This window comes from Vigna umbellata, chromosome 4, assembly GCF_029865625.1.
Source record: "Vigna umbellata cultivar VRB3 chromosome 4, Vumbellata_1.0, whole genome shotgun sequence".
In the NCBI taxonomy this organism is placed as follows: domain Eukaryota; kingdom Viridiplantae; phylum Streptophyta; class Magnoliopsida; order Fabales; family Fabaceae; genus Vigna; species Vigna umbellata.
The window spans coordinates 25,708,438-25,731,276 of record NC_142168.1 but is presented as its reverse complement, the minus strand read 5'-3'; the positions used below and the strand labels follow the sequence as shown (position 1 = coordinate 25,731,276).

The following is a 22,839-nucleotide window of genomic DNA, read 5'->3' as shown; positions in this document are numbered from 1 at the left end:
CATATTTAACCCTTTTTTGTTTCTATTTTAATATTAAATGTTGTTTCATGATCAAGAGTACACTACATGTGTTTAACGCGACTACAAATGTGTTACACGAGGCCCTGTTCACGTTGGATGTTCTCTTACAACTGTTTCACTATATTTTCTATCTCAGTAAATAAATTAAAAAAAAGGTATTTGATGCCGGAAATTTTCTTATCCTCATTTAATACTATTTCTCACTATCTTTTTCTTTAAAAAATGTAAAAGTTAAATTTTCACTAAAATCATTTTATTTTTACAAAAGTTTTCAAATGATAACGAAACGGTGCCAATAACTTTCTTCAAATAAAAATGAGGTCGCATTATCTTACATAATCTAAATTTAAATTATCAAATATGTGTAAAAGATGGGTTACGTAGTAAGTAGGGTAAAATATATAAGTCTAAATGAAAATTAAATGAGTACTGTTGATATATATATATATATCAAGATCTGATAAAACAATATTAATTTAGTTCAGCAAAATATTTAGTAAAGTAGCATTTGTATAACTTTTTTCTGATTGGTTACAATTAAGTAATACACGATATTTTGATAATATTTTAATATTATTTATGAATTATTACGTTGATCTTAAATTATTATTTATAATTAATTATAATAATTAAAAATAACAAAAAAAAACACGTGGTGTTAAAATGTTATAAAAAAGAAGATATGATGTGAAAGTATGATTATACACAAAATTATTAACAGATAATTATTCCTTTTAAGAGGAAAAACATTGATGGGTACATATATGGTCTCAAATGGTCCCCAGTTTCTTTATTGAACTTCACATCATGACTTTTGCTGTGCAAGTTCTGTCACGAAAGAACCAACCATTGTGATACACATAAACAAACCGACACATTACCAGCACATTATTACAAAATCCACGAGTGATCACAATCTTGAAGCAGAAGCCAATGATGAATTTTCTGAATGGAACCATCTCCCCGTGGTTCATCATTCCCATGCTAGCTTTCTTCATCTCACTAGCCTTTCCCACCATATTCAATCTTCTATCCAAACTCAACTCAAAATCAGCAAAAAACTTACCACCATCTCCACCGAAGCTTCCAGTAATAGGAAATCTCCACCAACTTGGCAACCTCACTCACCACACTCTCCAATCCTTTGCCCAAACCTATGGCCCTTTGATGGTGCTCCACTTTGGGAAGGTGCCAGTTCTTGTGGTCTCAAACGCCGAAGCAGCACGTGAGATTCTGAAAAACCAAGACCACGTTTTCTGTAACAGACCACATCGTAAGATGTTTGATATCTTCTGGTATGGTTCGAGAGATGTGGCATCTGCTCCATATGGGCACTACTGGAGGCAGGTGAAGAGTATCTGTGTGTTGCATCTGCTGAGTGGGAAAAAAGTTCAGCGCTTTCGTAGAGTGAGGGAAGAGGAAGCTATGATAATGGTAGAGAAAGTTATGGAGAGCTGTGGTTCTCTGAAGGCAGTGAACTTAACTGATTTGTTCTCTGATGTGACGAATGATATAGTGTGTAGGAGTGTTATAGGAAGAAGATATGAAGGGAGTGTTCTTAGGGGGCCAATGAGCATGTTGGAAGAGTTTTTGGGGGCTTCTGTTATAGGGGATTATATACCTTGGCTTGATTGGGTTGGAAGAGTTAATGGAATGTATGGTAGGGCAAAGAGTGTGGCTAAACAGCTTGATGAATTTTTGGATGAGGTTGTTGATGAACATGTTCGTATGAGAAATCATGATGGTGATGTTGTTAATGGTGGTGATATGCAGAATGATTTTGTCGATATCTTGCTGGAGATTCAGAAAACAAGCTCCACAACAGATTTCCAGGTTGATAGGACTGTCATGAAGGCTTTGATCATGGTAAGAGTATCTATCTATCATGCTTTGTGTTTTAGTTTTATGTATTATATACGAAAAAGATTATTATTATAACTATACTCCTTATTACACATTTTTCTCACTAATTTGAAGAGATGATGAATGATAGAGGATACAAAAGAGTGTGGTATGATTAATTTGAATAGATTAATTGTAGTGTTAAATTATACAAAAGTTTTTCTATTAAAATTTCTTTTAAAATTGGATACTTGAAATTTATAAATATTGGACTTTAGTCACTCAAAAAAATATTTATTTATATTTCATTTTATAATTTTAAATTATCTCTAAAATATTTTTATTTTGTTTTCTAAACTTTATTTTTTGTCACAATAAAATTGATATATTTTTTATTATATGGTGATTATCGTGTTAGTGGAAAAAAAAACATCAAAGAAATCCTTCAACATATCATATACATATATAATAGATCTAATACGAATAAACAGCAAAGCCTTAAATATTTTTTTAATTTATAGATATCTAATTTGAAGTAAAAAAGAGTTAGATATTAAAAAATAAAAGTTGGTCATATATAAGATATTTATAAGTTATTTAAATTTTTTATATTTTATTTTTATTTCAACTTTACAATAAATATGAATAATTGTAAGATTAGATGGATACTCAACCAGAAAACAATACAAATCAATTAATGATACTTTTGAATTTTAAAATTAACTGCAAAATAAAAATATAGTACCCAAAAATAGGAATCCTTTCTTACCAAAATTACATTTTTTTTATTTTTTGTTTTGGACTTCATACCTACTACATTATCTGGTCGAGTTTCATCCACAAAACTAAAGAACTGTACTGTGCTATCTGTTATGAAAAGCTTGTCCAACAAAAGTTGCATTGATCAATGAGGATAAGAGTTGGACTCAATGAGTAGGATAGAGACTAAGTCGCAAAATAAATTTTTTATATTTATTTGAAAATAGTGATATTTTTACAACATTTTTTTATAACATTTTAATATATATCATCTACATATAATTATGTGATTGGTTCAAAATTATTCTTCAATCAATAATAATTATCATAAACACTAATATGAACTAATTACATAATGTCACATAGATAATGTTAAAATGTTGTATAAAAATGTTGTCAAAGTATTATTCTCCTTTATTTGATTTTAATTTTTTATATATTTTAAAATACAAAATTCATTCTTTATCTTTAAAATGTATATGAAAGTGTAAATTAATTCACCTGATCATTGTTCCTTACACAAAATCATATAGCTTGAAAACTCAGTTGGCACAAATATACATAAAAAATTACAGGGGATTAATTTATTACAAACAAAATTAGAACATAAAAAGGAAGTGATTTATACAGCAAGTATTTGTTTGTATTATCAATTTAAGAAAGTATTTATTTTTATATATTATTAATTGTAATAATACATTAAGATATTCAATACTATTTTCTATTTGAGACAAATATACATAAAAAATTATAAGAACTGATTTATTACAAACAGAAATAGAACCTGAAAGGCAGTGATTTATACTAACATGGAATAAGTTTGTAAAAAGAATACAGAATAGTTTCTTGTAGTACATAATCAGATTTTCAGGTTCCAAAATAACCATTAATTATGAATCATATATTGATGTTTGATTGTTTGATTTCAGGATATGTTTGGTGCAGGAACTGATACCACCCTTGCAGTGTTAGAATGGGCTATGACAGAGCTGTTGAGACACCCAAATGCGATGCAGAAACTACAAGATGAGGTGAGAAGTGTGGCTAGGGCAAAGACTCATGTAACTGAGGAGGATTTGAATGAGATGCCATACTTGAAAGCAGTGATTAAAGAGATTCTGAGATTGCATCCACCATCTCCTATACTGATTCCAAGGGAATCCATGCAAGACACCAAAGTGATGGGTTATGATATTGCAGTTGGCACACAGGTACTGGTCAATGCTTGGGCAATTTCCACAGACCCTTCCTATTGGGATCAACCTCTTCAGTTTCAACCAGAGAGATTCTTGAAGAGTTCGATAGATATCAAAGGGCATGATTTCGAATTGATTCCATTTGGAGCAGGAAGAAGGGGTTGTCCAGGAATAGCTTTTGCCATGGTTGTGAATGAGTTGGTTCTTGCAAACACTGTGCAGCAGTTTGATTGGACTGTGCCTGCTGGAGTGGTGGGGGACCAGACATTTTGCTTGTCTGAAACAACTGGATTGACTGTTCATAGAAAACTACCTCTTCTGGCACTTGCATCTCCTCATCTGAAGTCTTCCAAATAACATTGCAAGCATAAACAAAATAAGAGGCTGTCTTATCAGTAATTCTGCATTATCAGAATAAACAAAAAATGTTAAAGAATAAAATCATTGATGTTTATCATTTATCCATGCTTGTACTCCAAAAAAATATGGTGACTTTAGTTTTATTTCCTTGATACTTGGGATTGTTCAGAGGTTTGAAAGAACTAAATAACCTAATAGACAAGAAAGCAACTCAAGCTATGAGTAATTATACATGGATGTTGCATTCACAATAAAGGAACTGAAACGATGGTAAAAATATATACTTGAATTGTCTCACCTTAGTCGTATGGAAACAATTGACTTTGAGACTGTTTTGTAACACAAATAAATTGACTACCAATCTATTTAGCGATTTATAATGAATTAGTTTAACTAATACAAAAATGTTTGATATTTAAAATAATTTTTAAGTATTTTTTAGGTTATAAACTACTTAGTAATTTGTTATTGTTTACTTAATTTTCTTTATAATAATATTTTTTGTATTTAAATATATTTCTTTATTATTTTTAATTAATTTCTCCTCATTTATTCTTACTTATTACTTATTTTAGTTTTATAAAGATAACTAATTATTGTATCATTTTTTTAATATTTTGTTATTATTCTTTTTAATTATGTATGTAGTTCAAATTTAAAAAAATATTTAACATTATAAATTTGATTACATGATATTATACTAAAATTACACACAATGAAAACTGTAAAAAAATTAATCACTACAAGAAACACAATAGAGTCGCACTTAAAACCACCCAGAAGAGAAAAAGGACGCTCATGGAAGCAAAATAAGGACGGTACCATCCACCTAAAAGAAACTCTTTTATTTATGTAGTTTTATTTTTGCGCCCGAAATAATATGACAGAATCGTCACTTTTAATTTAATATTTAAATATACAAAAAAATTTAATTAATTTTTATAATATAATTTCTTGCTAGCAACAGTCGTGCCCTCTATATATTTAGTTTTTAAAAGATTTAATACATCATTTTGATCCCTAGTTTTGGGGTTTGGTTCAAACTGATCCTACCTTTTGAAAAAGTTCAGTAAAGCTCCATATTTCGTTTAAAAATGTTTAATACTGTCTTTTTCGCTGACGCTGTTAAAAACCTAATAGTGCAGATGCCACCGTGGCTAAACCTGAGTAAGCTGTTATGTTTGATGATTACGTGACAATGTGAAATGAAGTGAACTGGTGGAAATATTTAAAGTTGAGGTTATTGTGTCTAATAAAAGGGGTGATTAGGGTTCGTGGAAGTTGTTCCCTTTTTTTAGCACAATGGTTGTGGGTAGATAGAAATGACTCCTTCCCAAGGTTGTTCTTCTTGTGCCAAAACAGGGTGGGAAAGAAATTCGCAATCTGCAAAAATGATGGTGGTTGGAGGGGAGGTGGGATAATCCCTCGTTGCAAATGGTGATTATGCTGTGAGCAAAGTGGCAAGAACTCCACATAATGCTGACAAACAATTTTAGGGATGTCCTCATTACAAGGTTTTTTGAATACCTTTGTCACTTTATTTGGAATTTATTTGTTCATAGATTGATGAGTTAAAACCAATTTTGGTGGCTTATTTGGTGCATTGTTAATCCCTCGGAAAGTGTAACCGAATCGTATCAAGTAATAAAACTGGTAAGACCAAGTATCGTTCTCCCAAAGGACTCACGGCCTAGACAGTTATGTGATTGGTTGACTATCTAAGACTTGTGAGCAAAATATTGTAGGTTTAAATGCAAAATACTAAAAAGTAAATATGAATGCATGAATTGATCAATGAGCAAGAAAAAACAAAACACGTGGTATGAAATATATGAATGAATATGTTGTTGGGGTTTATCAATTTCATCCTATCCACTCTCGTGTATTCTAGAATTCATCTTTCTTCATTAATTGTTAATGTCACTTTCTAAATTACCTTAAACCCGATGTCTCGGCGAAGAAAGCCTGATCATAATCATTAGTTTACAGTGTCTTGTCTCCCTAGCAATTACTCATGCATTATAAAGCACAGAAGCTTAAAGGCAACCAACTATCATACTCATATGTCTAGGTTTATACTACTATTGAGAGATATTCCCCAGATCTAGATTTTCCCGTATGTGTCCATATCGACAAAATCAATAATCATGACATCGAATGAGTTAAACAATGCAAGCTTAGAGCAAAGAGGAAAAACCCTAACAATTAATGAAAGAAAGCATGTATCTTTAAAAGATCTTGAAGAACAAATTCAATACATGAGAGCTTTAAAGGATTACATTGACTCTCCAATGTTAATAAAAGTTTAGTTCACCATATTCATGGTGAAACTAGATGAAATACAATGAAGGAGTGAAAGATAAAACCCTAGAAAGGTGAGAAAGAAGTTGTAGCATCCAAATCCTCCTCCAAGGGGTGAAAGAATGTCTTTCTGTTTCGTTCCAGCCAAAGATGCTTGACCTAGGTTAACTAAAACCTTATATAGTATTCTAAAGATTACGGAAAAGTAAGCCCAAACCCATAAGAATGTCGCTCAGCGGTAAATGCCGCTCGGCGGTAAGTGCCGCTCAGCGGTAAGTGTGTGACTTCTATTCTGCCCCTCAACTGCAGTTTTGCCCCTTAGCGGTGTTTGCGGGTCTTCAAAGTGTTGCTCAGCGGTAAATGGTGCTGAGCGGTACTTGCGGCTTCTCCCTTTTATGCACTTTTTCTTCCTTTTCTAAGTCCAACTCCTAGCTCCTTCACTTCTTTCACTCAATTCATCTTAAAACCTACAAAAGCGAGGAAATCAAGCATAAAACCTGTCCAACTCTCTTATTTCCAAAACTTCAACAAAAACATGATTCCAAGCTAGTTTCTAAGTCATAAAGGTTGTCTTTAAGGTCAAATTTAAGTCTAAAAATAATAGTTTTTCAACTGTTATCATGCATAACAGGGTGGATCTTCAAGAGGGATGTACTGTAACTTTTTCAAGTGGTGTAATGAAGAAAATAATGACAAAAGAGATGGTGAAATTGTCAAACAAAGGAGGGGGATATGTAAGCTGGAAATTTTAGTTCGAAAGTTGCAGAAAAGGATAAAATTGTTACTTGGAGTTATGTGTGTTGTTATTGCGCTGAACACTGTGACAATGTTTAGGTTGAAGTGTAGGTGAATGTTTATGTTGTTTATGTTCATATAATGTGAAGGTGAAGGTCAATGTAATGTGAAGGTGTTCATGTGAAATGTTAAATTTAGTATCGCTTTCATTTTAAAATGTCCAATATGGTCCTCTTTTGAATTTAAAACTATTACTTTTGGTCCCAAATGAATATGAACACATGTAACATCTCGGCCATAATATACTAACACAAGTGTTTGTCATGACTACATAACTAAAGTGCACCTAGAAATTACATAATAAAAGTTGATCACATGACAATCAAAGTAAATAATAAAACTTGATCACATCAGTTGTGAATATGCATAAGTAAATTAGTTCATCAAAATACAATTGCATCAACATACTACATAGTTCAGGAGTTTTTTATAAGTTCAAAATACATCCAAAGTTGATCTAAACTTTTCTTCTGAAATCTAACTTCTTCCTCAAGATTGGTGGTGTTGAATGTGGAATGGACTCCTGAGTAGGTTGTGGTGGTCGCGAGGATTCGGGAAAAGTTTGCTGTTAGGTTAAGGGACATGTTGGTTGTGTGATGTCCGGATGTAAGGGGCAGTTCTTTTTGTTGTGTCCCACTTGACGACAGATGGTATATTTTTTTCTATGGCCACCAACACTCATTTGGGTGGCATTCTTTGTTAACTCTCACGCCTCCAACTTTCTTTTTTTCTTTGGTCTCCCAGGAAACTTTTGAATAATTGGTGGCAGGACATCAACATAGCTTGTTCTTTCCCATAGCAACTGCCTATTGACAGGATAAATAATAGAGGCATAAACCTCTTCATATGTGGATCTTGTGAACCAAGAAGGTATGAAATTTTATGGGTCTTAAAGTCATCCTTATCTGTAAATAAAGTCTCAACTTCCCATTTGTAATCTGCCATTGACTTTTGTTTCTCATATGTAGGAAAAGAACCGGGCTCTGGTCTATCTTCAGTGTCCTCCTCACTACCACTATTTTGTGGAGTTAATAGGACATCAGAATGTCATTCATCATCTGACAACCCCCTAGCACTGGGTTCAGCCCTATACTATAATTTTTTAATACTATAATTTCAATTCATATAAATATCTTTATATCTTAGTTTTGTCACGTTCTCTAGTATAATTTTTTCCTTTTCAAATTTGGTCGTCTTGCTAAGTAATTATATAAAATATTATGCATTCTGAATAATATTAGTGTGATTTCACAAAAAGTAGCTAAAAAATTTTACTCTTTTGCTATGGAATGTGTAGTTGGATGATCTGTCACTAACTAAAACTTTGGTTTTTTTGAAAGTTGTTGTATGATTGTTTGACTATAGATTTGGAAGTTCAAAAAAGAGTAGTTTTATGCTTTATATGTTCTTTGTGGGGAAATAATTTGGAATTTTTCTCATTTATTATTTCATTGATTGATTGTTATGCTATTGTGGAATAGTTGAAAGAAGCTTTTTAGGATTTGGAGTTTTCTTATTTGAATTTGGTTGTTTAGTTTTTAAAGTTTTTAGTCATTTGTTTAAAGTGGTTAAAGTGGTTGTCATTATTGCTATTATCTAGATGCTTTGGAGGATGAGAAACAATAGTATATTTTAGGATCCAATTGTTTATCTTTATGCTACTTCTTAAATTAAGAAGTTAGTGCACTAGGATTAAATATAAGAAACATATGAGGAATAATATCTCTCATTTTTTTTGTGTTGGAATTTTTCAATATTCAAAGTAGAGAAGATAAGGTGGCTTCATTTTTAGACATAATATATCAATTTCTATCTACTAATTGGTTCAAGGTAAATATTGAGGGTGCATTTAAGGGTTGTCCTTATTTGACTTTATGTGGTATTTTTGGAGAAGTCGGTGTGAATATATGTGGATATTTGTTCAATTTTTATAACGTTGCAAATTTTTATTTATGTTGACTCTATACGAATCATTTATGTTTTGGAAACATCCTTCGAGGGAGAGCTTTTAGAGGCTTTGGTTGAAGAATGAAAATTCTTTAGTCCGACATGATTTTTTAGATTATTGAGTAGTTTCTTGGAGTCTTAATGGGAGATGACACTAGTAAAAAAAGCAGTTACGAAAGCGCCGTATATGCTTCGGTTATGTTAGAACCGAAGCTTAAAAAATTATACGCGTCTGTTAAATTGTAACCCGTGGTGGAAGGGTGATACTGCCTCGGGTCACACAAGAACCGAAGTGTATACTCTTGCTTCGTACATTGCAATTCAGAGTGACAGCTTTTTTAGAAGGCTTTACTGCCTCGGGTGACCAGCAACCGGTGCCATATAGTCAATTAGAAGGCTTTACTGCCTCGGGTGGCCAGCAACCGGTGCCATATAGTCAATTAGAAGGCTTTACTGCCTCGGGTGGCCAGCAACCGGTGCCTTATAGTCAATTTCAGTTACCTGCGTACTAATTTTCTTCTCTCTACTGCATCCAAGCTCCAAAAAAGATTAAAGGTCTCGACTTTCTTCTCTCTGTTGCACGGTTAAAGGTCTCCACTTTCTTCCCTCTGCTGCACGGTTAAAGTCTCCACTTTCTTCTCTCCGTTGCATCTTCTCTCTCGCTGCATCCAGATCCAAAAAAGTTCTCGACTTTTCTTCTCTCTCGCTGCATCCAAGCTGTTGCTTCCTCCTCGCTGCATCCAGATCCGTCGAGCTCCCTCTGGTTATTGGCGGCGTGGTTCATCCGGGCGAGCCTCTCGTCACCAGCTTCATCCATTGGGGAGCGACGAAGCCCACAGTCGAGTGCGGGGTGGCGACGTTGTGGCGGCGAAGGCGTCCTGCTGCGATGGCGTTTCTGCAACAGTGACGTTTCTGAAAGGGTTCAAACTCCATCTTCTTTTTTCTCTCTTTCTGCCTCGATCCATCAAACCCAAGAGCAGTCGGAACCGCCACCGGACGCGATCTCACTCCGCCTCCGGACGCGATCTCACTCCGCCACCGGACGCGATCTCGCTCCGCTTCCTCATTCTCGTCTCTCCCTGTTAATTTTTTTTTTACTTGGACTGTGTATGAATCTGTGTATGAATGATTGTTTTGCTGGATTAGAATTTTAATTGGCCTTTTCAAAGTTTTGCTACTGGTTCATGAGAGGCGGTTCGGTTCTTGAGAGGCTCCTTGCGGTTCTTGAGGGCGTGCCTTCTTACGGTTCCCGTCGAGGGCAGGGAGGGGGATCCAGCGGTTCTTTGAGGTTGGGATTTGGGTGTTTGAGGGTTTGGGTTTGAGGGTGAAGTGCACGGGCACGACCATCCAAGGAAGAAGGGAAAAGTGCTACTTTGCTTTCTGACCGGAGAACTGAACAGCGTGGTGATTAGGAAGGAAAGCTTGAAGGTATTTCTGACCGGAGAACTGAACAGCATGGTGATTAGAACTGAACAGCGTGGTAATTAGGAAGGAAAGCTTGAAGGTAGCAGTGGTCAACAAAGAATGTTAAGGAGATGAGGATGGATGTTTACCAGTTTGGGGATCGTTCCATGTGAATCAGAATTGTTGAAAAAAAAATACGTTACTGCCTCGGTTAAGTAAAAAACCGAGGCATAATCCCATTTTTATTGAACCGGTTTAAAACCGAGGCATAAAACGTACCCCTTTTTACCTCGTCTGAATATGCCTCGGTTATAGAACCGGTGCCTATAAACCAAAGCAACCGGTGCCATTTCCTGTTTGTGTACTAGTGTGACGTGAGTGTTTGCATTTTTTGTAAGTAAATGCAGTTCAAAGTTTTTTATGTTTTTTTGTGAGGAAAATCATTGTAATGGTAAGTTAGTTAATTTAGATTTGATTCATAGAAAACAATATAAATTGTTTAATATTTTACCTTCATGTATTTGTTTAGATTTTTATTTGTATATGTATTTAGTTTGTATAAAAGTGTAATTTTTGATATAGATGTATGGTTAGTCTCTATGTTTTGTATTCTTTTATTTTATTTTATTTTTAATAATTTTTTATATAATAACAAATGATTAATGAAGTTTGAAATATATGTTTTGTATTCTTTTATTTTATTTTATTTTATTTTTAACAATTTTTTATATAATCACAAATAATTAATGAATTTTGAAGTGTAAACATACACTAGTACAATTAAGGTATACCGCCTCGGTTATTTTCACTTAAAGACACCGGTTTTACAACCGGTGCATATTCAGACGAGGTAAAAAAAATGGATTTTTTGGCTCGGTCCTGAACCGAATCAAAAGGATTCAGATTCTGACTCGGTTCACAAACAACCGAGGCAGTAGAGTTTTTTAATTTTTTTATTTTCAACCGAGATCAGTGTTCTTATGTTTGTTTATTTTCTTTTTGTGGTTAAATTTCTTTCTCTTGTCTGCAATGTTTTTCATATCCATGGTCTTTGAACAAAATTTGTCAAACTCAGAAGAAGGGGGAATAGAAAGCAGAGAGAGTAGACGGGAGATCCAAACCAAAATCAGATATCCAAACCAAAAACAAAAAACCAGAGATCCATTGAGCCATCCACCTGCAAATAAACAGAACCAAAAACCAAAAATCAAAAACCAAAAAACGCAGAACAGGGTTTCCGCCATCGCAGCCGCCGTCGCGGGCTGTCTCGCACACCGTCGCGAGCTCCCTCGCCGCGCCGTCGCGTTCTCTCTCGCCTCCCCGCGTCGTCAGAGCTTTCTCGCCTCGTCGCACCGTCGCGAGTCGTCTCGCCTCGCCGCATCGTCTCGCCTCGTCGCACCGTCTCGCCTCGCCGCACAGTCGCGAGATCTGTCCTCGTCGCACCGTCGCGAGATCTGTCCTCGCCGCACCGTCGCCACACCGTCGCAGCACCGTCTCGTCTCGCCTCGTCTCGCCTCGTCTCGTCAAATCTCATCTCGGTTCGCCTCGCCGCACCGTCGCTGCACCGTCCTGGGGATGCAGAGGGAGAAGCCATCTGGTCTAGTGAGAGAATGATGGAGTTGAGGGAGAGGGGACTTGAGAATGGGAGGTTGCAGGAGAGGAGGGAGGGGTTGCTGGAGAGGAGGGAGGGGATGAGGGAAAGTGAAAGTGAAAGTGAAACGTGAAATGGGAAATGGGAAATCAAACATCATATCTAGGGTAATTTTTTTGGCACCGGTTCACTCTCCACCGAGGCATATAGTCCTAAAAAAAATGAAATAGTTATATGCCTCGGTTTCCGCCTAAACCGAGGCATAAACATGGATTTACACCGGTTCTTACTGAACCGAAACCATAGGCTCACTGCAGTCAGACGTGTCAGGCAACTTTCAGGCCTCGGTTTTGCTATGAACCGAGGTAATATTACTTATATGTTTCGGGTTCCCTTGAACCGAAACGTATAAGTTTACCTAAACTACAAAAATGCCACTGCGTTTTGATATACTTCGGTTTTTCCTAAACCGATGCCTATACCGCGAGTTAAAAAGCAATTTTTGTACTAGTGATAGCTGAAATATCAAGATTCATATAGTTTGACTTGGTTTAGAGTTCTGATTCATCTTCCCTTCCTTTGAAATCAAATACAAATAAGGAAATAAATAATTAGAAGCCACCAAACCAACTAAAAAGCCAAATAAAAATATTAGATCAAGTAAAAACCTTAGAGAATAATCACATACCAGATAGCTATCATTTTTAAAACCTTTCAAATGGATAAGTTCAGTTCAATTAATCACATTGGGAAGATTATCCGATACACCAACAACTACACAATAATTATATGAAAAAACTTTCATCCATCTACATCTCTATAAAAGCATAAATATAGTTTTTATCTAAAAAAATTTGATTGTTTTTAAAATGGTTCCTGTTTATATTTGGTTTCTTAAAAAAAATAATTTGAATTTAGTCTTTGATCGGGAGTTAAAAAGGTATAATTTTTTTTTATTAAACCTGTTAAAAAATATAACTAAAATTTAAATAGAGACTTAAATAACAATGTTTCATTTTTAAGTTTAAAAGTCATTATTGGAAAGAAAAAAAAAAGGCCTTGTTGAAATTTATAATATGAAATCAGATTATTATCATAAGATGATCTTACCCTGGACGGCAGTGAAAGTCAATGCATAGCATATCCAAAGTTCAAACAATACAAAATGATAAAGTGAAGAAATTTGCAAGAAGTAACACATATATTTCATTTACACATGGTTAATGCCTCGTACTATTGTTTTCTACTCTTAAGATAAAATTTAGTGTCATCTGATTTTGGTACATCAATTCTAGAAAAGTCTAGGTTCCAACTTTTGGGGGTTTTTGAACCAAATGAAACAAAAATAGAGTTCTAATTGAAGAGCATTTTAATATCTAGAACCTTGAAGAATTTTCTAAACTTAATCTCTAAATATTACGGAACACAAGTACTGCATGCGTGCTGTCAATGGAAACAAAATCTAGAGACGTAATCTTCGTACATATATACTTTCATAATCACCACGTATTCAGATATAAATTAATAATGAAAACACGTGTTAAAATATAAGTGTACAAAATTAGGATAGCATATCATTCTTCTTTACGTTACTTTCTTTCTGTCTTTCTTTTTCTTTTGGCAAATTGATAAGCACTGTTACTCAACAAAATTTAAAAAGTTTTCAATAATATTATAATAAATGAGAGAATGAAAAATTGATGAGTAAGAATCTTTCCCATGTATTTAAAAACGTTGATTAATGTTAAACACCATCATATATTTAATCTTGAAGCATATAATTTTACTTATACAATATTCTTGAGAATCCAGTATGAGTAATATCCCACATTGATTACCATAAAGCTTAATTATTTATATAAAATTTTCACTTATGTATATTAATTAGTATTGTATCTCATCCGATAATCCCTCAAATTACTTGTCAAACATAAACTTCAATTTTAATTTATTTCATGTCGTAAGAGAAAATTAGGTCGTTTAAGTAGCATATTAATCATCCCTGGATTCAACAATAAGAAATTGCATGCATGTTGAGCTAGCGTGTCTAAATAATGAAACGTATACGTATTTTTCTCAAATACACGTATTTTATTAATGTTGATGACTTCCGACGCTTATAAATACCTCATTCTCTGCATTGCTTATTAGACATCAAATTAAAGAAAGCACAGTACACAATGTCAACTTCTCTGCGTGAAAACTCTTCAATCTGGTTTTTCCTTCCAATCGCTACCTTAATCATCTTCTTTTTACGGACTGTCATCAAATGCAGTCATAATTTCAATTCTGCAATGGCCAGAAAAACCTTACCACCATCTCCTCCAAAGCTTCCAATAATAGGAAATCTCCACCAACTTGGCACTCTCACTCACCGCACTCTCCATTCCTTTGCTCAAACCTATGGCCCTTTAATGTTACTTCACTTTGGAAAGGTGCCAGTTCTTGTTGTCTCAACGGCCGAGGCAGCTCGTGAGGTTATGAAAACCCATGACCTTGTTTTCTCCAATAGACCACATCGTAAGATGTTTGATATCTTCTTGTACGATTCCAAAGATGTGGCATCTGCTCCATATGGCAACTACTGGAGGCAGATAAGGAGTATTTGTGTCTTGCATCTTCTCAGTGCAAAAAAGGTTCAATCCTTCGGTGCAGTGAGAGAAGAGGAAATCTCCATAATGATGGATAAGATTAAGCAGTGTTGTTGTTCTGTGACGCCTGTGAATTTAACTGATTTATTTTCTACCGTCACAAATGACATAGTGTGCAGAGCTGCTATCGGAAGGAGATACAGCAGAGGAGAAGGGAGTAAGTTTTGGGAGCCAATGAATGAGATGATGAAACTGTTGGGTGCTCCAGTTATAGGGGATTGTATACCTTGGCTTGATTGGGTAGGAAGAGTTAATGGAATGTATGGTAGGGCAAAGAGATTGGCTAAACAGCTTGATGAATTTTTTGATGAAGTTGTTGATGAGCATGTAAGTAGAAGAGGGCATGATGTGCATGGTGATGATGACGACGAACATAATGATTTGGTGGACATTTTGCTGAGGATCCAAAAGACAAACGCCTTGGATTTCCAGATTGATAAAACAGTCATAAAGGCTATAATCCTGGTACGTAAGATTCATACAATGTGATATCTATCTCATAAAATCTTTACTTTTCTTAAACATCATTTAGTTCAATCCTTAATATCAAAGATGATCTGAGAAAAGACTAGAACTAAGAGAGATTTCACAAATCAAATAAGGACTAAAGCAAAGGATTGGTGAAAGTCTTAAGATAAGCTGTGGGATTACCTATCTTAAAAATCAATCTAGAGGTTTATTCATTAATTTTGTATTTCCAACATTCATAAAATATTAGAAATAACCTCTTTAATTGATATACTGATTAATTCATTTTGCTGAATATCTCCTGCATGAAATTTGAAGGTAGACAATGAAATTGACTGTTAGTATTTTGAAGGTTGTGAAAGGAGTAGTTGATGTGGTAGAGAAAATGTAGAGATAGTAGAATGTAGAAGTAGTAGTTGAAAGAAGTGTTGTAGTTGTCTTTAGTTGTAGTAGATGTTAGCTCATACAAATGGTAGATGTTGGCTACATACATCAAATGGTAGAGTTCATGGGTATTTATAGACCCATAGATTATTCTAGAACATACTAGCCACAACTTATGTGGAATGTTCTAGATTTTTACCTATGTAGAATATTCTTGATTTTTCTTCCTATCTTAGGTTTTTCTAGAATATTCTAGAACTTGTATTACATTTCAATTCTTCTATTTAAGGAGCTTCTACATTCTTCTAGAATTTGCATTACACTTTAATACTCCTCCTTAATGCAAATTTGGTAACTCCAAGCATTGTGCGCAGTAGTTCAAATCTTGGTCTTGGTAATGCCTTCGTAAATATATCTGCAATTTGGTCTTCTGTTGGACAATACTCGAGTCGAATTTGTTTAGTTGTCTCTTCATCTCGAATGAAGTGATATTTAATGGCTATATGTTTTGTTCTTTGATGATGGACTGGATTTTTTGCTATTGCTATTGCCGATTTGTTATCGCAATAGATAATAGTCGGTCCATCTTGTGGTTCACCCATTTCTTCAAGTATTCTTCTTAGCCATATTGCTTGACTTGTGGTTTCAGCAGCTGCTACATACTCTGCTTCTGCTGTTGATTGTGCCACGGTTGCTTGCTTCTTTGATGCCCAAGATAAAATACCCGATCCTAGTGAGAAAGCATATCCTGACGTACTCTTCATGTCGTCCACTGATCCTGCCCAATCACTATCTGTGTAGCCAATCATCCTTGAGTTAGTCATGGTTTTGTACCATATACCAAACTCCTTTGTGCCTTGTAGATATCTTAAAATTCTTTTTCCTACTCCATAATGAATCTGACTTGGCTTTTGCATGAATCTTGATAGAAGACTTGTAGCATACATAATGTCTGGTCGTGTGGCTGTGAGATAGAGAAGACTTCCAATTAAGCTTCTGTAGCATGATGCATCTACCTCTTGTGCTCCATCATCTTTTTGTAGCTTCTCATTTACCACCAGTGGAGTAGTGACAGGTTTACAACCATTCATCTTGAACTTCTTTAATAGAGCTTCAATATATTTCTTTTGAGAGATAAATATACCTTCCTTTTCTTGTTTCACCTCTATACCGAGGAAATAGTTCATCAAGCCAAGGTCAGTCATTTCAAATGTCTTCATCATGTCTTCTTTAAATTCTATCATCATCTCTATATTGTTTCCTGTATAGATAAGATCATCGACATATATAGAGACAATGAGATGGTACTGACCTTGTGCCTTAATATATAGTGTTGGCTCACTCTTACTCCTCCTGAATCCTTGATCGATGAAGTATTTATCAATCTTGCTATACCATGCTCGAGGAGCTTACTTCAGGCCATATAATGCTTTTTTAAGTCTTAGTACTTTGCCTTCATTGCCTTCGTTGATGAAGCCCTGTGGTTGTTCAACATAAATCTCTTCTTCGAGCACCCCATTTAGAAAGGCTGACTTGACATCCAATTGATAGATGTTCCATCCTTTTTGTGCTGCAAGAGCTATTAAAACTCTAATTGTATCTAAGCGAGCAACTGGAGCAAATGTCTCATTGTAGTCTATTCCTGGTTGCTGTGAGTAGCCTTTGGCAACCAATCTTGCTTTATGCTTTTGTATAGTTCCATCAGGATTGAGCTTTGTTTTATATATCCATTTGACTCCAATGATGTCTTTTCCATGAGGGCAATTTACGAGTTCCCAAGTGTTATTCTTCTCAATCATTTTAATCTCTTCTTCCATAGCCTTGACCCATACTTCTTGCTTTGATGCTTCTTCATAACAGTTAGGCTCAATCACGGCCATATTGCAAGTTTCATATATGTCTACCAAAGATCTTACTCTTCTTGGACTAGATTCAGGTGAAGAATCTTGTTGTGGAGGTGGAGAAAACATACCTGAATTTTCTACCTCTTCTTGAGTTTCTTCTTGAGATTGTTGCACTGGAAGTAAAATGTTGCTTGTAACAACTTTTTCTTCTTCCCAATTCCAAGAAGCATTTTCATCAACTTCAACATCTCGACTGATGATGAGCTTTTTTGTTTGTAGGTTGTAAACTCGATAGCCTTTTGACTGTGTGCTATATCCCAAAAATATTCCTCGTATAGTTTTGTCTTCAAGCTTGTGCCTCCTTTGATCAGGAACATGTATGTAGCAAATAGACCCAAATACTCGTAGGTGTTTAGCCGATGGCTTTCTCCCACTCCAAGCTTCAATCGGAGTCTTGTCTTGGACTGCTTTAGTTGGACATCTGTTTAGAATATAAACTGCAGTGTAAACTGCTTCAGCCCAAAAAGTTTTAGGCATACTTTTCTCTTTCAGCATTGATCTTGCCATCTCCATAACTGTGCGATTCTTTCTCTCTGACACGCCATTTTGTTGTGGAGTATATGCGACTGTAAGTTGTCGCTCTATGCCTTCATCTTCACAGAATTTGTCAAACTCGTGAGATGTGTACTCCTTGCCACGATCACTTCTAAGTATTTTTAGCTGTTTTCCACTTTGCTTCTCAACAAGGGCCTTGAATTTCTTGAATACTCCAAAAACTTCTGACTTTGCCTTTAAGAAATAGACCCATGTCATTCTAGAGAAGTCATCGATGAAGAGGATGAAATACCTGTTGTTATGATGTGAAGGTGTTCTCATCGGTCCGCAAACATCGGTATGAATCAACTCCAATAAGTCTTTTGCTCTCCATGCTTTGTCTGTCGAGAATGGTAATCGATGTTGTTTTCCTAGGAGACATCCTTCACATGATTCATTATTCTCCTTCAAGCATGGAAGATCTCTCATCATGTTTTTCGTATATAGAAGTTTTAAGGCATGTGTGTTGAAGTGGCCAAATCTCCTATGCCAAAGCCATGAGTCATCAACTTCTACCTTCATGGCAATATTAGTTCCAGGTTTGAAGCTTATAGGAAAGCTTCTATTTCTCTTCTCCATTTTTACTTGGCCAATTTCTATCATTTTATTGTCATAAATTTTGCATGTATCTTTCTCAAAATGAAGAGAATATCCATTCTCCATCATTTGGCCAATACTTAAAAGATTTTCTTTAAGATTTGGAACTAGTAAAACATCCTTGATGAATTTCGTACCTTTCTTTGTCTCCACCATGACAGTTCCTTTGCCTCGAGACTCCACTGTGGTGCCATTTCCTAGCCGAACTTTGACATTGACAGATTTATCAATGTCTTTGAAGATGCTTTGATCTTTCGCCATGTGATTGCTGCATCCACTATCCAAGTACCAACTTCCTTCTCTACCAGAAGATTCTTGATTGGCGTAGAATAAGAGTTTCTCTTGATTATCTTCTTCCGCAAAGTTTGCTTGATACTTATTTTTATTACGACAATACTTTTCTACGTGACCAAATTTCTTGCAATAGTGGCATTGAGGTTTTCCATGATGCCAACAATCTTTTTCCAAGTGACTTGTCTTTTTACATATGCCACATGGAGGATATTTTTCTTGACGAGTCTTCGAGAAGCTTCTAGGATTTTCTTTATTTCTAGAAATTTCTTCTCTACTTTTATTTCCTTCATATTCTTTATTCTGAGACCGTAATTTTAGTTTTGATTGAAAGGCATTTTCAACCGAGTCTTCTTCATGCCTTTTCAATCTTTGTTCATAAGCTTCAAGAGAGCCCATTAGTTGTGTGACTGACAATGTAGCCAAATCTTTTGTTTGTTCAATCGCGGTTGCGATTGCATCATACTTTTGGGGAATAGAAATTAAAATTTTCTCAACGATCTTTTTGTCAAGAATATTTTCCCCATAGGCTCTCATCTGACTAACTATTTCTTTTATTCTAGAATAGTAGTCTTTAATGGTCTCAGATTCTTTCATTCTTAATAATTCAAACTCTCGTCTTAGAGAATGAAGTTTAATATTGCGTACCTCGTCACTTCCTTGAAACTCCTCTTGTATTGTATTCCAAGCTTGTTTTGCACTTGTGGCACCAATTATCCTTGGAAAAATTGTCTCATCAACTGCTTGTTGAAGAACAAATAAAGCCCTTGAATCCTTCTGCTTGTTTTCTTTCAACTCCTTCTTTTGAGCTGCAGTAAGAGTAGAGGTGTCTTCTGGAATATTGAATCCCTCTTCTATGATATCCCATAAATCTTGAGAGCGGAAGAATGTCTTCATTTTGACACTCCAAAAATCATAATTTTCTCCTTTGAAAATAGGTACTGGAATTGATGATGTTTGATTAGTAGTAGCCATGTGTTGAGAATATATTTGGAAGTAGTAGAATGAGTTATAGTTTTGTTTGAGGTAGTTGAAAATTTTATCTACGCCCAGTAGATGACCGAACGTAGCTCTGGTACCACTGTTAGTATTTTGAAGGTTGTGAAAGGAGTAGTTGATGTGGTAGAGAAAATGTAGAGATAGTAGAATGTAGAAGTAGTAGTTGAAAGAAGTGTTGTAGTTGTCTTTAGTTGTAGTAGATGTTAGCTCATACAAATGGTAGATGTTGGCTACATACATCAAATGGTAGAGTTCATGGGTATTTATAGACCCATAGATTATTCTAGAACATACTAGCCACAACTTATGTGGAATGTTCTAGATTTTTACCTATGTAGAATATTCTTGATTTTTCTTCCTATCTTAGGTTTTTCTAGAATATTCTAGAACTTGTATTACATTTCAATTCTTCTATTTAAGGAGCTTCTACATTCTTCTAGAATTTGCATTACACTTTAATATTGACAGTTGATGGTATTTGTTTTAGGATATGTTTGTCGCAGGCACTGAAACTAGCTCCACAATCCTAGGATGGATAATGACAGAACTCTTGAGGCACCCAAATGTGATGCAGAAGCTAAAAGATGAGATAAGGAATGTGGTTAATGGTAGAACTCGCATAACTGAGGAAGATTTAAACAGCATGCCTTATTTGAAAGCAGTGATTAAAGAAAGTTTTCGATTACATCCCCCAGTTCCCCTTTTGCTTCCAAGGGAATCCATGGAAGATGCCAAAGTGATGGACTATGACATTGCAGCAGGCACAGAAATAATAGTGAATGCATGGGCAATAGCAAGAGATCCTTGTTACTGGGAAAATCCTGAAGAGTTTGAAGCAGAAAGATTCTTAAAGAGTTCAATAGATGTGAAAGGACATGATTTTGAAGTGATACCATTTGGAGCAGGAAGAAGGGGTTGTCCAGGAATAATGTTTGCCATGAATGTGATTGAGTTGGTCATAGCAAACCTTGTTCATCAGTTTAATTGGGAAGTGCCAAGTGGAGTAGTGGGAGATCAGACACTCGACGTGACTGAAACTGCAGGGTTGACCAGTCATAGAAAATTTCCTATCATAGCATTTGCGTCCTACCATGCATAAGTTGATGTTAAAGATAAACATAAACATAGTAACTTGAAAGAAAAATAAGGGACTATATTCTCAACATTCATAGCAAAATCTAGGGTTATAATAGGTCGGTTTATCTAGTTATTGTTATTTTGTTATTGCAACTATTTGTTGTCGTCAATTTTTACGTGTAAATCATATGTACGTAATGTTTGATTAAGTGATCTTTCTAATTCTATTTTCCAAAATTGGGTGAAATCTCTCTCAAGGGAAGTTTTCTTTTCTGCACAAAGGATGACTTAGCTTCCTTCACTTCAATAATTTTACAACCCTCCTGATTCTACAAGTCGATAAAGGCAAATTTTCCACCAGGAAAAATACCAAGCATGACATTTCTGAAACTTTAGGTTTAGATATTACATTGTATATCAAAGGTCTGTTTCTTCATGCACCCATCAAATTTGAGCACTGCACCCCATCATTCTATATTTATTTTCTGTAACACACTAAATCATCAATTTTGAAAATATTTTTCTGGAAGGCACTGGTCCACTTTTCAGGAAAACATTCATCCACTCTTATTCTGAAAAACATTTTCTGGAAGCTCTGATGAGCTGCAGAAAAAAAAAATTGATAAAATTGATAAGGTGTGGGAAGCAAATGAGAAGTGACACCGGGATTACAAACCAAAGACAAAATTTGTTTCCAGTGTAATAGGAATTTTGGTGTTGTATTCTGCTATAGAATTTTTCTAGAAAGTACATATAGTGTAAAGGGTAAGTTAATCATGTTTTATATCTAGAAGAGATAAATTAGTGTAGAGAAAGGGTTAATAAGTAAATGCAGAGATTGGTTTCATTCTCAAAGTCGTCTGATAGAAAAAAAAATGTTGTGGTTGCAAGAAATTTTATTATTGTATGAAAAATGAGCAGACATATTATAATGATGGTTCATATAATTCAATCATTAGAGTTGATTGAATACTAACATGGGAAAAAGATTCACCATGTTGATAAGAATGGTTGTATGATAGGGGTTGCCCATGCTCTAATATAAAAAATAAAAAATCATTAAGTAACAATAAATATATGCATTAGTCATGTATAATATGTTAAATATGTTATGGCATATAGTAGTGTCATCCAAATAGTTAGTTTGCTCGAACCCAATTTCTTGAATTGGAGAATTATGTTAAACATTTCACATCAACATTTCCTATTTATGGTATTGTTGAAACCTAAATTATCGCAATGTAAAGGGTAAGTTAATGATGTTTTATATGTAGAGATAGATCAAGTAGGGAAAGGGTTAATAAGTAAATGTAGAGATTGATTTAATTGTGTAATGAAAAAATGTTATAGGCGCAAGAAATTTGTTAGTATGAAAATTGAGCATACATATTATAACGATGGTTCATATTTTGGGTTGATACTAGCAAAAACATTTCTAAAATAAATAAGTTCTAACCCATGTCAAATGTGTACGAAAATAATAGCAAAGCACATGAAGTATATCTAAAAGTAAACCAACTCCTTAAACTATTACGAAAAACACCATCTAATTTTAAAGTAGTATGGTCTAATTCAAAAATTTCAATGTCTAACATATTTTTTCAGAGTAGCAGAATTACTATAACTTTATTAAGCTCACCACCATAGATTTAATAGTTACACCTGCATGTGTTAGGATATCAAGAAAAAGATTCAATTAGTTGTTTTTAATGATGTCC

At 34.7% G+C, this 22,839-nt stretch overlaps 1 protein-coding gene and 1 pseudogene across 1 annotated transcript; both read left to right on the top strand.

The window, feature by feature from the left end:
* The first annotated feature begins 928 nt into the window (after positions 1–928).
* On the top strand, positions 929–4,467 carry LOC124837369 (cytochrome P450 736A117-like). Its single transcript, XM_047312707.2, has 2 exons — positions 929–1,887; positions 3,552–4,467. Exons 1-2 carry the CDS (start codon positions 955–957, stop codon positions 4,173–4,175), a joined length of 1,557 nt encoding a protein of 518 aa, XP_047168663.1. The 5' UTR covers positions 929–954; the 3' UTR covers positions 4,176–4,467.
* A 9,929-nt stretch (positions 4,468–14,396) lies between these two features.
* On the top strand, positions 14,397–21,191 carry LOC124820743 (cytochrome P450 736A117 pseudogene; annotated as a pseudogene).
* The last annotated feature ends 1,648 nt before the right edge of the window (positions 21,192–22,839 follow it).